The 16176-nt window shown below is 41.9% G+C and overlaps 1 protein-coding gene across 3 annotated transcripts in view; it reads left to right on the top strand.

Moving 5' to 3' along the window:
• Positions 1 to 3105: 3105 nt before the first annotated feature.
• Positions 3106 to 16176, top strand: part of Zfr (zinc finger RNA binding protein) — a 64963-nt gene continuing 51892 nt past the window's right edge. For all 3 annotated transcript variants that reach the window (XM_021182872.3, XM_029469398.2, XM_021182871.3), the window contains exons 1-2: positions 3106 to 3261; positions 3553 to 3652. In XM_021182872.3, the coding sequence (XP_021038531.1) occupies positions 3225 to 3261; positions 3553 to 3652 (137 nt within the window). In that variant the 5' untranslated portion in view covers positions 3106 to 3224. The remainder of the gene's footprint in view (positions 3262 to 3552; positions 3653 to 16176) is intronic.

Below are 16176 nucleotides of genomic sequence, written 5' to 3'. Positions count from 1 at the left end.
ATGTCTGACCTCCTGTTCCTATCTTTCCAGGGCTGAGATTACAGGGGTCATCAATTGTGCTCAGTTTATGTGATGATGGGGCTTAAAGCCAGAGCTTCCTGAGTGAATGCCAGCTTAGGCAAGGGAGTGCTCTACCAACTCAGTTACATCCTCAGCTCCAGGCAAAGTTTGTTTTCTATTCTTAGCCCAGGGGATTGTATGCTGCAGTGTGGCCTGGCTGGGTATTCTATGACATACTCCTCAAGCTTGAAGCCATAATGAAGTTCTTGGATTGTAGGTGGATATTCTGCATGGAGTATTTACTTACTAGAAGGTTGGTTTTAAAAAGAACATCCAGCCTTGCTTGTTTGGTGTGTGTGTGTATTACACAAGCAGATAGGTAGACAGACAGACAGAGATATACTTGTGTGTATGCCATGGACATAGGCAGAGGTTAGAGGAAACCTTGTAGAGTCAGTTCGCTCCTTCCACCTTTCCATGAGTTTCAGCTGTCAAACTTGAGCCTTCCTATGTTTGCACAGCAAGCACCTGAATCCTGCTAAGCCATCTCTCAGGGTCCCAGGTTTGGTTTTGGTTTGTTTTTAATAAGAAGTTTAGATGCTGCTTTAAATCAGTCCCGTCTGACCCTTACCACAGCACTCTGAAGAATACTTCTTCTTCTTCTTTATTTAGTGTATGTCTGTGTATATGTGTGGACACTAGAGGGAAGGGCAGGGGACATTTTGTACCTGCCTAGGGTCATTTGGCTTGATAGCAAGCACTTTCACCTGCTGAGCCATCTCAATGGCCCATATGAAGAAGATGCTGTTATTCCTATCTTAAGAGATTCCAAAAAGTTAAATAACATTAATCAGAATATCCCACTGCTAGCTCCCCCAAGACCCAGATCTTTTTTTTTTTTTTTTTTTTTTCTTTCAGTCTGCTCCAAACATCTTTCCTAAACAAGGTGAGGGCAAGCTAAAGTACTTACTATAGGCTAGCCTGCCAGACCCCTAAGGACCATCACCACCAAGAAGCCACTTTCTACTTCGAGTCCAGTGCTCTCTCCTGGAGAAGTTATCAACACTGTAACTCTATCCTCTCAAGACAAGCAGCCAAACAGAAAGCCAGCCCTCAAGAAATCAACAGTTACCAGCCGACTTTTCTCCTCCCATTTAATGCAAATAGCTTACTAGTGGTGAGGTTTTGGGAAGCAGCTAGCTGCTTAGCTAGCCTAGAGACTTCATTGTTCCGTGAAGTTCAAGGCAAGTCACTTTTCAACACAGTTCTAATGCCCCATATGTAGGAGATTTTTTCCCCCTTAGCAACACAATTGGGAACCATCAGTGTTCTCGAAAACAATGACACTGATTTTCCCCCAAAGCTCTACATTTTCTCTTTGAAATGAGAAAAAGGACAAACCAGGCAGGTTCTCAGAACCTGTACTGTTGTAGGAGGTGTGGGGGTTGTCGCCAGTAAGGACTGAGGCATTGTTTGCCTTAGGTAGACTAAAGCGCTGATTTCCATGGGTGAGTTCTGATTCACTCTGACTATTTTAAGGCTCATCAGACTTAAGAAGAGATAAGCAGCAGGGGCTGCTGGATGGCCACGAGGCAGGTAAGAGGTGAGGTGCAGCGCTTCCAATGCCTTGGTGAAGGCAGGGTAAGAGCAAGATGACAGAAATCAGTCCAGGAGTGGCTGGGGGATGGAAGGGGAGGGAGAGCCCAGCGGAAGCAGTATAGTGAGTGCCAGTCTCCAGGCCAGCCAGCAAGACCCTGACTAAAGGAGAGAGAGAGAGAGAGAGAGAGAGAGAGAGAGAGAGAGAGAGAGAGAAACGATCTCTAGCTCAGGTCAGCTCCATCCCCAGCAGTAGAAAAGAAATGGGTGTATGAGGTAGGGGAGGGGTGACTGAAAATGGCCTGAGAAAATACAGAGATAACAGAAAAGCATCTGTAACGAAGACACAGTTGCATGCAGTAAAGTACTATTTATAAAGTATCGATCCTGACCCAGGGAGACCTGGCACTCTTTTGAAGCTCAGGTAAGGAGCAGATAGGTGGGTAGTTTCTTTTTTGAGACACTGTCTCCCTCTGTAGTGTAGGCAGGTCTAGAACCCTGGGAAATCCTCCTGTCTCAGCCTCTCCAATGATGGGATTTATAGGTGTGTGCCCCTCTACCCAGGAAATCTAACACTCTCACAAGGACCTTTGAACTGGTCATCCCCCCACCCCCACCCCCCACGCCCGCACTCAGTTCTAGCCAGAGTGACTTCCTTGATACTCTAGACTTCTCCACTGCCCTTCCTCCAGGTAGCTACCTGGGTGGTTTTCTTGCTTCTGTCAGGTCTCTATTCGCTTCTGTCAGGTCTCTATTCCAGGGCTTGCCCTAACCGCCCGAACTCCCCTTATCTTCATTGTCCTGTTTTTATTCCTAATGCTCCAGTCCCACCCACCACATTTTCTATGTTTTTGGCTCTAGTGTGTCATGTGAACAGGGATTTTGTTTTGCTCCTACAACATGTCTCGTTTCGTTTCTAGCATCTACAACGCCCAACACCTTGTTGGGGGCCGCCAACATGACCCTGAAAGGCTCCTTGTCTGTGAGGTGGGGCGGGGTCTTGGCAAAATGTGTGACCCCTGTGACAGGCAGGGTTCTGGGCAGATGCTTGGTGCAGCACTTCCTCTGCTCTTCCCCCCCCCCCCCCCATCGTTGCCTCCTCCCCTTTCCAAAGGCCAGTGACAAGCAACAGGAATTAGGCCAGCTCAAATGTTAATGGAAATTAAAGGCGAGAGGAGGGCTGAAACAGAGAACAAACGCAGCCGCAAAAGTAAAGGAAACCGGTGAAAAAGTAAGGCGGCGAAAAGGCCAACAGACGTCATTCTATCTGGTCACGCTCCCCGACTCCCCCGCGGCCGAGCGAGGCGCTCTTCCTCCGCCTTGTAGCCTCCCTGCAGCGGGTGCGAGTCACCATCGCTTAGGATAAGGCCGGGCCCGTAGTCCCACGAGAGAACCCCACATCCGCACCCCAGAAATCCGCTCCTCGGGGGGCCCTGCGCCAGCCCCGGGTTGGGGTGGGGGGTGGGGTTGGCGCGGGGCGTAAGGACTACATCTCCCAGGATGCATCGCACTAGCGCGCTTGCGCGGTGCGGCCGGCGGCGGCGGTCTGTTCTCCGCTGAGGAGGAGTGGGGCAGAGGAGGGAGGCAGCGGGTGAGAGTTCAGAGTTCAGCAGCAGCAGCCCGAGCCCATGATTCCCATATGCCCTGTAGTTTCTTTCACCTATGGTGAGTCTAAATGTGGTCCGTGGAGGCCTCTGCCATGCCCTGCCCGGGCCCCGGGCGGCGGGTAGGCGCGGGGGTTGGGGCCAGCTCCGGGGAGGAGGCGGCGGCCGCCACCCGGGCGTGCGAGTGAGTGAGGGAGTGCGGGGAGGGAGGCGGACGGCGGCGCGGCCGCGGTCCCCGCCGGCCAGGGCGGCTTCTCACGGCCCCTTTTCTCTCCCTTGCCATCCCTCGGCGCCCCGACCCCTTGACGGCTGCCCTCCCGCCATGGGACCTGACTCTCCGTGCCCGCCGCAGTGCCCAGCCGGCTGGGGGAAGATGCCAAAATGGCGACCGGCAACTACTTTGGATTCACCCACAGCGGGGCGGCGGCGGCGGCGGCTGCGGCCCAGTATAGGTAACGGCTCCCCGCCTTCTCCCTTTTTCCTCTCCCTCCGCGCCCCGCGGTCGGGCTCCCGCCGACGCTCCGGCCCCGCGGCCGCATCCGCCCCCGCCCCCGCCGCACCGCCCCGAGAGCCCGGGTCCCCGCGGCAGGCGCGGCCGGGGGCCCCCAGCACCCTCCCCACACCCGCCCTTCCCTGCCCTGTCGCACTCGGCCTCCGGCTCCGGCCGGCAGCGGACAGCGGCCCCCGCGAGGGGCCGAGACGGGGGAGGGATGACGGCCGAGGGGTTGGGGACGTGGAGGGCCTTGGACGGCCCCGGAGGTAAAATGGCCTCCCGCGGCCTTGGAGCGGAGCCGAGCGGCCCGCTGCGGCCCCTCGGCTTCCCGGGTCCCCGCCTCCACCCTGTCACCCCCCACCTCTTATCTTCCCTTTGGCTCGGGGAATGGGGAGAGAGTGAGCCCAGGGGCCTCGCGCCGAGTGCGGAGTCAGCGGCCTCTACCGCGACGCCCCCGGAGCCCAGATCACACAGCAGGTCTTTGTCGGTACCTTCCCTTGGCCCTGGGTCCCCGACGCCACCAACCACCCCCCTGCCCCCAGCCCCTCAGATTAACTGCCACTTTGCCAGCGTCATCGCCTCCATCTCATTCCCTTTGGGTTTTCTTGCTCGCGGAGATGTTAAATATGCCAACCACCTGTGAATCGTTTAGCTGTTAGACCGAAAAAGATGTGCGAAGTTCCTAGGGCAGATGATGCGTGTGTAGCCCTTGGAGCCATTGAGGACGGCTCCAAGTGGACCGGTCGGTGGTTCTCCTTTGAGGTCTTCCCCCCTGCCCCCCGCCCCGCCCGGGGAAAAAGAAAATGCCAGTGACTGTATACTGAGTAGTTGTGGTGCCTGGGATGAATCCTCTACTTCCAGATAGCTGTCATTGCTAAAGTAGCTGTAATTCCTTGTACATCTTATCTCAGAAACAAGAGGCTTTTAACCGTGTAGTTATTGGACTGTCATGAATCAGAGTAAGACAGCCAGTCGCTTGGTTCATGCAGTAAACATACAGCTTTATGTGTGCCTTAGCATATTTAGGATCATCACGGTTAAATTCAGATAGCTTTTTCATCCCATTTACCTTAGGAGAGTCATGTATTTAAAAGAGGCTCATCGGAAAACAAAATTTTAGTAACCGTATCTTTGTGATTTTTATGGCACTTGGGACATATTTTTTGAGTTTCCTCTGTAAAATGGGATACTGGCTAATAATTAGGGGCCGAAAATTCTAAAGGAAAAAAATTACTTCATTTTAGGGAATCCTATGATACAATTTACTACAAGAGATACTGTTTTATATATTACTGATAAAGAAAAAAATCTATCAATCAAATAGATGAAATGCCCCCATTTTTTAAAAAAGAGGTGTTAAAATGTAAATTATTATATTACTGACATAGGTATTTTACTGATTGTTGAAAGCCTCAATCTTAAGGTGGTGGCTTAAAAGTCTTCAGGCCAGTGCTGAGAAAAATGACTGAAATTATATCTTCAGAGCAAAATCATGAGACATTTCAGACATTAACGTGTTATTTGTTTTACAGACTTAGATGTGAAACAAGCAAAGTCTTGTGAAGGGAGAAAACATAGTCAAACAAAATAATTTCTTTTTTCTTAGGAAATGGCCTCTGTGCCCATAAATCTATTGCTAATGAGTAACATGTGTTCTAGAAAATGCTGTGTTTAACCATTAAATTTTTCTGTTCATTTTGTACGATATTTTTCTGTTTTCTTAGCATTCAATGAATGACAGATTTGCATTTTAACTGTTTAGGTACTGAAAACTGGGAGCAGGAATGTTGGGAGTCTTTAAAGTTTTTTGTTTTGTTTTGTTTTCATAATGCAGGCCTATATATTTTAAAATTATTTCAATCCAATCAGTATTGTAAGAATGTTGAGTACCAGCTTAAGTAAGCTTGGTAAATCCTGGTTATAGAGAGATGGCTCAGTGGTTAAGAGTACTGACCTCCTCTTCCTAGAGGTCCTGAGTTCAATTCCCAGCAAGCACATTGTGGCCCACAACCATCTGTAATGGGATCCAGAGCCCTCTTCTGATGTGTCTGAAGACAGCTACAGTGTACTCATATAAGTAAAATAAGTCTTTTTTTTTTTAAGTAGATTTTTTAACTGCATGTATCACCAGAACTAATTATTAAGACACTCTTGTCTTTTTACAGAGGCATATGTGAAAATCACTGGTATTTAAACACAAGAATTCATGTACAATAATGCTAATGTTTGAGGAAGATGAATAAGTAACAATACTAACAATGTTGATTGTAGTTAAAAACAGTTATGATAGAACTTTAATAGGTGGAAAAGCTTAGTTTGCATATATATATATATATATATATATACATAAACATATATATGTATATATATGTATTCCTTAATTTGAAAGATCTCAAACTTGGGGAAGTGTTTTAAGTCTTTTACATATGGATAAGTTGCTTCACAGTCATTGACTATCGATAACTCAGAGTGAACATCAAAAATCTCAATTCTAGTTCTTAGCTTTCCTAGCCATATCAATATACAATATATTTGACTAAATTTCCCTTGGATTCCCCTGTACTCGATGCTGGAAGTGGAATGCTGATTCTTCATGCATGTGCAGTTGCTCTCCCACTAGCCCCAGGTTTGGTGTTTGTAATGCTATACTAAAGAATTAGTATGATATGTTGTAAGCAAGTTCCAAATAGATTATCTTCACTTGTGATAACTCATACTGAACATTTCTGTGTTGAGTGGTTATTCAATCTTTGTGCTGTAAGGTCCCACTTTCTGTTTTCCTATTTTGTATATTTTTTAAGGACAAAGTAAACTTAGGATGCCATTTGTTGTTGTTTTGGTTTTGGTTTTTTGAAGATTTGCTTCCAATTGAAACATTTTTTTGAATGTTCTGTATATGTGTTTATATATTTCTGGTAAGATGCTTAGTTAATGGGTGAGGGACACAAGACAAAGCAGGTTCTCCCCTGGAAAATGGTAACCAAGATGGCTTCATGGCAGAAAGTGAGTTTAGTTGGAGAACTCACGTGTTGAGAAGGTATACTGTTCTCTTAAAAAAAGAAAAGAAAAAAACTAAGGGAGGACACACTCAAAAAACAAAGATAACATGTTGACTATGTTAGCCTCACATTCAACCTTGAACTGTAGGTCTTTTTGTTTCCACCTTCTGGGTGTTGGGCTTTTAAGTATTCCCATCACACCAAGCAGATTCCCTTTTGTTTTTATTTATTTTTTTGTGTCGGGGGTCTCATGAGAGTCTCAGGCTAACCTTGAGCTCACTCTGTAGCCAAAGATAACTTAAAACTACTGATCTCCCAGCTTCTATTAGCGTCACACTCAGATTAGCATAATTCTTTTTATTATTGTACACTGTTTCCTGTGGATGTGTGTCCATGCCCAGTGATGTATGTATCCAGCTCACCTGTGGAGATGAGGTTGCAACAGAAATCCAATTCCCTCCACCAGAGTCATGTGGCTTATAGGGCATGTGCTCTTACCTGTCTTGCTGGCCCTAAGGTAATTTTTGATGGGGGGGCTGGCAAATCCTGATGCTTTCATAACAGACTTTTTTCATCCTCTTAATGACAATGAGTTTCTCATAGTACTCCAGGGATTGTTTTGTTGTTGTTTTGTTTTGTTTTTTTAAGAGACAAAGTCTCACCATGTTGCCTTGTCTGGCCTGGAAATCACAAAGAAATGCCTGCTTCTGCTTCCTGAGTGCTGGGATTAAAGGTGTGTTCCATCACTCCCAGCAGTACTTGAGCTAAAGGGGGTATATGGGATACACAAATATGTAATAAAAAAGGTCATTTATATTCTCCAGTGAGCAGAAATACAACCTTTTAGTGTTTTAAACAGCCATTTTCTCTTCACTTATTCTTGAGAAAAACCTCAAACATTTCTTGTAATTTTCATATTTGGTCAAATACTTGTGTGTTCTCTGGATAACTAAAATCTTTAGCTGGTACTTAAACTAGTTTTATTTTCCTAGCTGTAACGTTTGGTATCATTGATGTCTGAATGTTATACTCTACCTTCAATAAAGTTGCTATTTAAATAATCATTTGGAAACATTTTTACCATTCTTATCAATTTTATTGAATCCAAAGAATGAAGATTGTATAAATGTGCAAAATAATTACTCCCCTTATTCTTAAGACTCTTAGAGACCTGCAGCCTCAGCCTCCAGGTGTTAACATTTGTGGTGAGCATTTAAGAATCTAGTCAAAAAGATGCAGCGGGTCATCTAATGAGTTGACATGTCTTAGATCACTAAAATAATTTGGGCAGACAAACGATCACCTTGCATGGTCTGATTAGCCAGTGACTTTAGGGTTTTGCTTTTTCTCTTATACTTTGTACTTGAATGTGTAGAGTTAATAACACTGTCTTTAAAGAAAGAAAACCCGGGTGAATGGGTTTTGAAACCAATCATGAAGATAGAACTTTACTTGGCTGTTTGTTTTTTTTTTTTTTCCAACTTTCTTATATTAGTTTTCCCATTGCTGAATCAGAGACCCTTGGGATGCATATATGAGTTTGAAATGATAAAGTTGCTACCACACACACACACACACACAAAAGGAAAAGGATAGTTGCTATTAGAATTCTGGAATTTTCTATATATTTTACTAATAGCCTTGAGAGTGAGTTGAAAGGACTTGGGAATACCTGGATAAGCATTTGCATAGCATGTCCAAGGCCTAGAGTGTAATCCTAAAGTGTAGTGTATAATGGGGAAGGGAGTTAGAGTAAGACAGAATAACCATGTATAGAATATTGAAGTGTATATGGGAAGTATCCTTTACATCGCCTTTAGGGTAGCACGTTGTTACAAAAGGATTTGAATTGAGAACTAGTTAAACTTACATTTGAATCTAAGCTCCATTTCTTCAGTCTGTTGGCCAAGCCACTCACTTTTCTAAGAGTGTAGTTCTTTACCCATTCTTTTCTTTAGGTGAAGATTAAATACAATACTTCCTAGTGTAGAAAATGGTTTTTGCAAAGTGTGTACCAATGCTGTAGATTTTTAATTTATGGATTCCCAATTTATGTCTGCCATATGATTGTTATAAAATAGGTGTTAGTATTAGTGGTAGGTCTCAGTTTCAATTCATTTGGGAAGGAAGAAAAATTTTTTTACAGATGGTATGATTATTCAGTTCATCACGCACACAAAAATGGGAACCAGTAAGTTCAGTCCATTTTCTGTAGCTAAATCATACAAAAAGGAACTTCCTTGAGTTGGATACGGTGGTGTATACTTATCCCAGTACTAGAGCTAGCTCAAGTAAATTCAAGGCCAACCAAACAAATTCACATTCTTACTACAGCAATGTTTTATTAAGTTATTAAATTTCAAATAACTCCTATTTATGTAAGCCAGTGCTCCACATCTAATCTATATCCACAGCATTGCCCATGTTTATATATAGCTGTAAACCTATTGAAATAAAACAAATGAAATCTGCAAGGCTCATTAAGAAAAACGTACAAAGAATAGTCACAAGAGGGCTGGAGAGATAGCTCAGTGGTTAAGAGAACTGACTGCTCTTCTGAAGGTCATGAGTTCAAATCCCAGCAACCACGTGGTGGTTCACAACCATCCGTAATAAGATGTGATGCCCTCTTCTGGAGTATCTGAAGACAGCTACAGTGTACTTACATATAATAAATAAAGAAATCTTAAAAAAAAAAAAGAAAGAAAGAAAGAAAAAAGAATAGTCATAAGAAAGAGGTTATGTTAATGAAAATTTTTAAAAATCAGAACTGTTAACTCTAGTATACTTAATATAATCCTAGACTTGGGATTTCTAAAAATCCCAAGGTAACTTGATAGAGGGGTCTTAGTGGTTGTATTGAAACACTGATTATCCTAAAAGTAGTTAGGACATCTTGTAAGAAATGATTAAAAAAGACTTTGGAAAATAAAATAGATCACTAGATTAAAGAGTTTAGAGATAGAGCCAAGCTTATATAGATGAGTTAGAATGTTTCATATATAGAATGCTTAAAATAAAGGTAATTGTTTGTCACGCAGCTGGCTACATTATTACTATGAAATGATAGAGGGTGAAATAAGTGAGTCCTTGGGTTTAGAAATGCAGTAACTGGCAGTATTAGAATTACATACATTTTTAATCTACGTAGTAAAGATTGAAGAGTTAACACTGTCCTTGTCCATAAATTGTTCATGGCACCACTCTGTTAGAGCCCAAGATTAAGATGATCTTTCAAGTATGGCATCTTTCCATGTTTGATAAAGTCCTGTGAAGAGTAGCTCCTAATGCATAGAGATCAAATTAATTTTACACTTGTGCTCAAAGATGGAGACAGATGTAGCTTCATACAAATAGCTGTGCTGTAGTCACAGTAACTTTTTAAGACTTAGAGTGTATATGCCCACATCCACTGGTGTGCAGGGGCAGAGAGAGAGAGAGAGAGAGTATGAGAGAATATGAGCAGGTGCCCATGGAGAGCAGATGGACCCCCTGGAACTGGAGTTATAGGTAGTCTTGAGCTATATGAATGACGGGGGTGCAGAAAACCAAACCTGGATCTTCTTGAAGAGCATCAGATGCTGTTAATGTCTGAGCTATGTTTCAGCCACCATTCTTGACTTTTCAGGAAGTGCTAAAATAGAAAATTGGAAGATAAGACTTAAAGTATTACTTTATTTGGAAACAGTTTTATTCTGTGGTCTAGGCTGGCCTGGAAAGTCATCATCTAGTCCAGCTACCTTCAAACTTAATCCTGCTGCCTCAGCTTGGTGTGATCCATCATACCTGGCTTTTAAAACATTTTCATGGAAGTCTACAGAGATTACTCAGCAGGTGAAACACCACAGTTCAGTTCTCAGCACCCCATCAGCTGATGTCCACCTCCAGGAGATCTAACAGGGTATTCTGGCTTCCTAAGGTACACATAACTCTGTGTGTGTGTATGTATCTACACGTGTGTAATATGTATGTATATACATGTATGTGTGTGTGTGTGCATATAGTAAAAATGGAGGATTGAAGAGATGGCTGAGCAGTTAAAAGCATTTGCTGCTCTTGCAAAAGGACCAAAGGACCGGTGTTCGGTTCCTAGAACTCACATACATAGTAATGATTTAGAAACATCCCAAACTCTAGTTTCCAGGGATCCAGTACTCTCTTCTAGCCTCCTGAGGCAATACCCATACACATAAAATCTTTTTTAATATGTCTTAAAAAATAATAAAAAGTCTTTAAGAAGACTTTTAGATGGTGGTGCAAGTCCTTCATGCCAGCAGGTGGCAGAGACAGGTGGATCTCAGGATTCCAGGACAGCCAGGGCTACATAGAGAAACATTGTCTTCAAAAACTTAAGAAAACACACAAAAAACCCCATTGAAACATTGTGTATGTAAAAAGAAAAACACACATATGATAGTTTGGTAATCTGTCAAAATAAGCATACTTGCATAGCCCTCACTTTAAACAGAATATTATCATTCTAGGAGGCTTTTTTTTTTTTTTTTTTTTTTTGACTCAGTATTACTTTTGAAGTAATTCACAGTTCTTACAAGTGTTAGCCATTATTCCTGAGGTGTTTGCAAATGGGGTCAAGAAAGGAATAAGGGTTAGAAGTATAAATCTGGCTATTCTCATGTTTGGTGATCTACTGCTAAAGCAGAATATATATAAAACCAGAGAAAGTGTGGTGCCTGGCATGGAACATGTTTTGAATAACTAAATAACAAAAAGAATGAATTACAGACTTATGAGACATTTGGTAGAGCCAGAGAAACAAGACCAAACAATCCTTCCATCATGTAGGACCTGGGAATTGGACTCAAGTGATCAGACTCCAGTACAAGGGCCTTTACCCACTGAGCCATCTCTTCTCCCTTAGAGAGGCTGTTTTTATTTTTTCATCAGTGTGAATAGTCATCATTCTCTGAAGAAATGTCAGTGTTTAAGAAATGGTTTTTGGGCCAGGCGATGGTGGTGCACGCCTTTAATCCCAGCACTTTGGAGGCAGAGGCAGGAAGATTTCTGAGTTCAGGTCAGCCTGGTCTACAGAATGAGTTCCAGGACAGCCAGGGCTACACAGAGAAACCCTGTCTCGAAAAACCAAAGGAAAGAGAGAGAGAGAGAGAGAGAGAAAGAAAGAGAGAAAGAAAGAGAAAGAAAAAGAAATGGTTTTTGGTGCATTCAGTTATAAAGCACTTTATATTACCCAACAGCTTTTAGTATAACTAATACTTTGTTTCTTTTTTGAGCTATTCAGTTATTTAATATAGTTTAAAGGACTTCAAATAACAGCTTTTTGGACTGTTGTATAGTCCATATAGTTGTTGCTGGGCACAATTGTTGTCTCCTATGGTGAGGTTTTTTGTTGTTTGTTTGTTTTTCCGAGACAGGGTTTCTCTGTATAGCCTTGGCTGTCCTGAAACTCACTCTGTAGACCAGGCTGGCCTTGAACTCAGAAATGGGCCTGCCTCTGCCTCCCGAATGCTGGGGTTAAAGGCGTGTGCCACCACTGCCTGTCTATGATGAGTTATTAAAATTGGCTTCTACCTTAGCAGTCACTCATTCTTCATAAAGTGCCCCCCCCCCCCCCCCCCCGCACACACACACACACATTTTGTTTCAACAGGAGTGGAAAACTAAACTCAGCATCTTTAGAACACTTCCTACCATCAGGCTTCAGTCTCTTGTTTCCCTGTGCCTTAGGGAGCTCCTCATTGCCTTTGGTGCTTACTGTCTTTCTTTTAGGTATGTTGCTGTGAATTGGGATTGTTAGGGCTCCTAAATCTGAACATTGTTATTGCAGTAAAAAAAAATACTCTCTTTAATATTTCTTGTTTTTCTCTATTTGTAATACCAGGTGGTTAAATTAACATTCTTTTCTGTCCTCCAGGACTTTTTACTGTTAGTGGGGTTTTTTTGTTGTTGTTTCTTTGCTTTTATATGTTCTGAGTAATTGTAGGTATTTTCCATTTCACTAATTTTTTAGCCAACTATGTGTAGTCAGTTATGTGAACCTGGGTTTCTAATTGCAGTTTTTATGTATTGCATTTTTGAAAGTTATGCTTGATTCCTTTGAAAGTTCACTGGCCTTTTTTCTGTTTGTTTTTTGATATAGTATCTTAATAATACAGCTCCCAAGACCAGCTTTGAACTCCTAATGTTCCATACTGGCCTTGAATTTGTGGCAGTCGTCTTTCAGCCACTCAGGTACTAAGGATTGCATAGTGCAGGGCCTTCTTCCTCTGGTTTTTGTGGTTTTGTTTTTTGTTTCTTAATTCTTTGGCTTTTTGAAACGATGTCTCTCCCTGTGGTCCTGGTTGCTCTGCTTGATACACAGCCCATGCTGGTCTGGACCCCACAGAGATCCTCCTCTGTCTGTCTCCTTAGTGCTAGGATTACCGGCGTGTGCCACCACACCCTGCTATCTGACTTACTTTTTAATTTTTTTAAATTAAATTTAAATTATTATTTGTATATATGTGGAGATCAGTGGATCTTAATGGGGGTCAGTTCTCTCCCTTTAACGTGAGTCCCAGGGTTAGAATTCAAACTGTCAGGTTTTGGTGGAAGATGGCACTGTGCCATCTTATCTGGCCCACCTGATTAGTTTTGATCCATCTCTTATTGTTTGATCTTAAACTTGGTATTCTTTTATTTCTTTAAATGTATTTAATAACTCACCCAACTCCTGTTCATCAAAACTTACTTCTTTTTGGAAATTGTGGTTCTTATCATTTATTTTTGAGCTTTGCTGTCGGTTGTAACCACATCTGCAACATTTCTGGGAGGATAGTTTGTAGCCCATAAAATAATGGCAGTGTAAGATTGTATTAAGCTAACTTACTGGTGATTAAGATCTTGGTCATAAGTGATTTCCAAGGGGTTGCCTTTTTTTTTCTTTTAAAGATTTATTTATTATTATATGTATGTATGTATGTATATATGTACACTGTAGCTGTACAGATGGTTGTGAGCCATCATGTGGTTGCTGGGAATTGAACTCAGGACCTCTGCTTTCTCTGGCCCCCCACTTGCTCCAGCCCTACTTGCACCAGCCCAAAGATTTATTTATTATTGTATGTAAAGTACACTGTAGCTGTCTTTAGACACACCAGAAGAGGGCATCAGATCTCATTACGGATGGTTGTCAGCCACCATGTGGTTGCTAGGATTTGAACTCTGGACTTTCAGAAGAGCAGTCAGTGCTCTTAACCCCCGGGTCATCTCTCCAGCCCTAAGGAGTTGTCTTGTAGTTAAAGATTTTTCTTTTCTTTACCCAGAGTTATCACTAAGAGGAAAAGTTTTCTTATGGTTCTCCCTTAAAAAGGTGGTGGGGCACACCAATTCCAGGGCTTAGAGGAAGAGGCTATCAGATCTTTGGGAGTTCCAGGGTAGCCTGCTTTTACACAGTGAGGTTCAAGCTAGTAATAAAACCCTGTCAGTCAAACACACATGCACACAGGCACGCACACTACATCCCCCTCCCCCCCAAAGCTTTCTAATTTTTTTCATATCTCTGCAGCACAGAAAATGTTATTTGTGCAACCTTCACTACAAACAAAAATTGGGTCCTACCACTTCTGAACTGCCCATTCTTTCAGAATTAGCATGTCTGAAAGTATGGTAGTCTTTTGTGACCACTTGTTGGCAGCTGACAAAAGATGTTAATGCAGCTACATTGATAGACAAATGTTCAGTTTGGAGTTTTGGGTTGTTTTTTCATGTATTTTGGGGTACGGGAGTAGGGGGCTTGTTTTAGCAAAATTACCTGAAAGAAAGAAAGCAGGTCATTGATTTTTATATGTAGGTCTTCACCTCCTTACAGAATGATAGCTACTTTGAAAAATTATAAAAAATTTACATTGTCATGAAAATTGGCTTTTTCACTTATATTACTATAGCATCTTTAAAATTCATCCATGTTGCAACCATACAATAGAATTTCCTTCCTCTTAAAGATTAAACATATGCTACTATATGGATATATCATATCTTTTCCTTCCTCTCTTGGTGAACAGTTTGTGTTGTGTGTATCTCTTGGCTTTTGTTAATAGTACTGAATATATAGTCAGCTTGGACACTGTTCTTGATTTTCTCTCTCTCTCTCTCTCTCACACACACACACACATACACAAATGGGTTGCTGGATCAAATGTTAGCTTATTTTTTCTTTTCTTTTTTTTTTTTTTTTAAAGATTTATTTATTATATGTAAGTACACTGTAGCTGTCTTCAGACACTCCAGAAGAGGGCGCCAGATCTCGTAGCAGATGGTTGTGAGCCACCATGTGGTTGCTGGGATTTGAACTCTGGACCTTTGGAAGAGCAGTCGGGTGCTCTTACCCACTGAGCCATCTCACCAGCCCTAGCTTATTTTTTCATTTCTTAAACTTTTATGGATGCCTCAAACACTTGTTTTTATAAAACTCATTCCTGTGGACGTGAGAAAATCCCTCATTGTACTTTTGATTTGCATTTCTTTTATGATTAGTAGATTTTTTCCATGTTTTCATAGGCTCTGTCGCCATTTATTTATATCTACTCAAGATAAATATCGTATTTTTGTCCATTTTTAAAAAGATTTATGTATTTATATTTATGTACTTTGTCCATTTTGAACGTTGTTTAGCTGTTGGGGTTCCCTTAAGATTCATGTATATTTTAAAATGGATTTTTTTTTTTTTGTTCTTGCAAAAAGTCATTGGAATTTTGTCCACACTGAATTTGTAGATCACTTTGAGTAGTACTTAGACCCTAACATGATCCAACTCGAATATATGGGATAAATTGTTTGATGATCATTTATTTTACTTTTCCCAACTCCTCTCAGATCTCCCCACTTCCCTATCCACCCAACTTCATCTCCCTGCTTCTCTCTTTTCTAATCAAAGACTAATACAGACAAAACCAAAAGGAAACAAAAAGCCCACAACAAAACATGGGCTCTATTTTGTGCTGGCTAACTATTCTTGATCATTTGTTTATGACAAGGATCTGAAGCTATGTGGTCAATGATGAATTTGAACCAATTATCTTATCCTCTACCTCTTTAGTGCTGTGATTATAGGCATGTATCACCAGGCCTAGTGATTGTATCTTGAGACGTTTGGGTTTTTTGGTCTTCCTGGGCATCTTTTCTGTTACAGGTTTTGTAAGTCGTTTGATTCTAAACCATTGATCTTACCCTTGTCTCTGCCTGCTGCATAACTGTTGATCTGGCTTTCATCTTTCTCCAAATTTGCAAAATCTGTTAACTTGTTTTATATTTTGTTTAGTCCGAATACATTTCTTGTAGCTTCCTAGGAAAAGGTATACAATAGGAAAAGTTTGCCTCAGATGTCTTTTAATAAAAAGTACGTACTCTCCATAGTTAAGATGGGCATAGACTTGTATAGAATAATCTTTTCCCCTTGGATTCTGAAGACATTATTACCACATTGTCTATGGCCCACTAGTATCTGATTACTAACTGTAAACTATACTTC

The sequence above is a fragment of the Mus caroli genome, unplaced genomic scaffold (assembly GCF_978045245.1).
Source record: "Mus caroli unplaced genomic scaffold, Mus_caroli_1 scaffold_16, whole genome shotgun sequence".
Lineage (NCBI taxonomy): Eukaryota > Metazoa > Chordata > Mammalia > Rodentia > Muridae > Mus > Mus caroli.
Note: the sequence above shows the minus strand (reverse complement) of the source record. Positions and strands in the feature narration are given on the sequence as shown.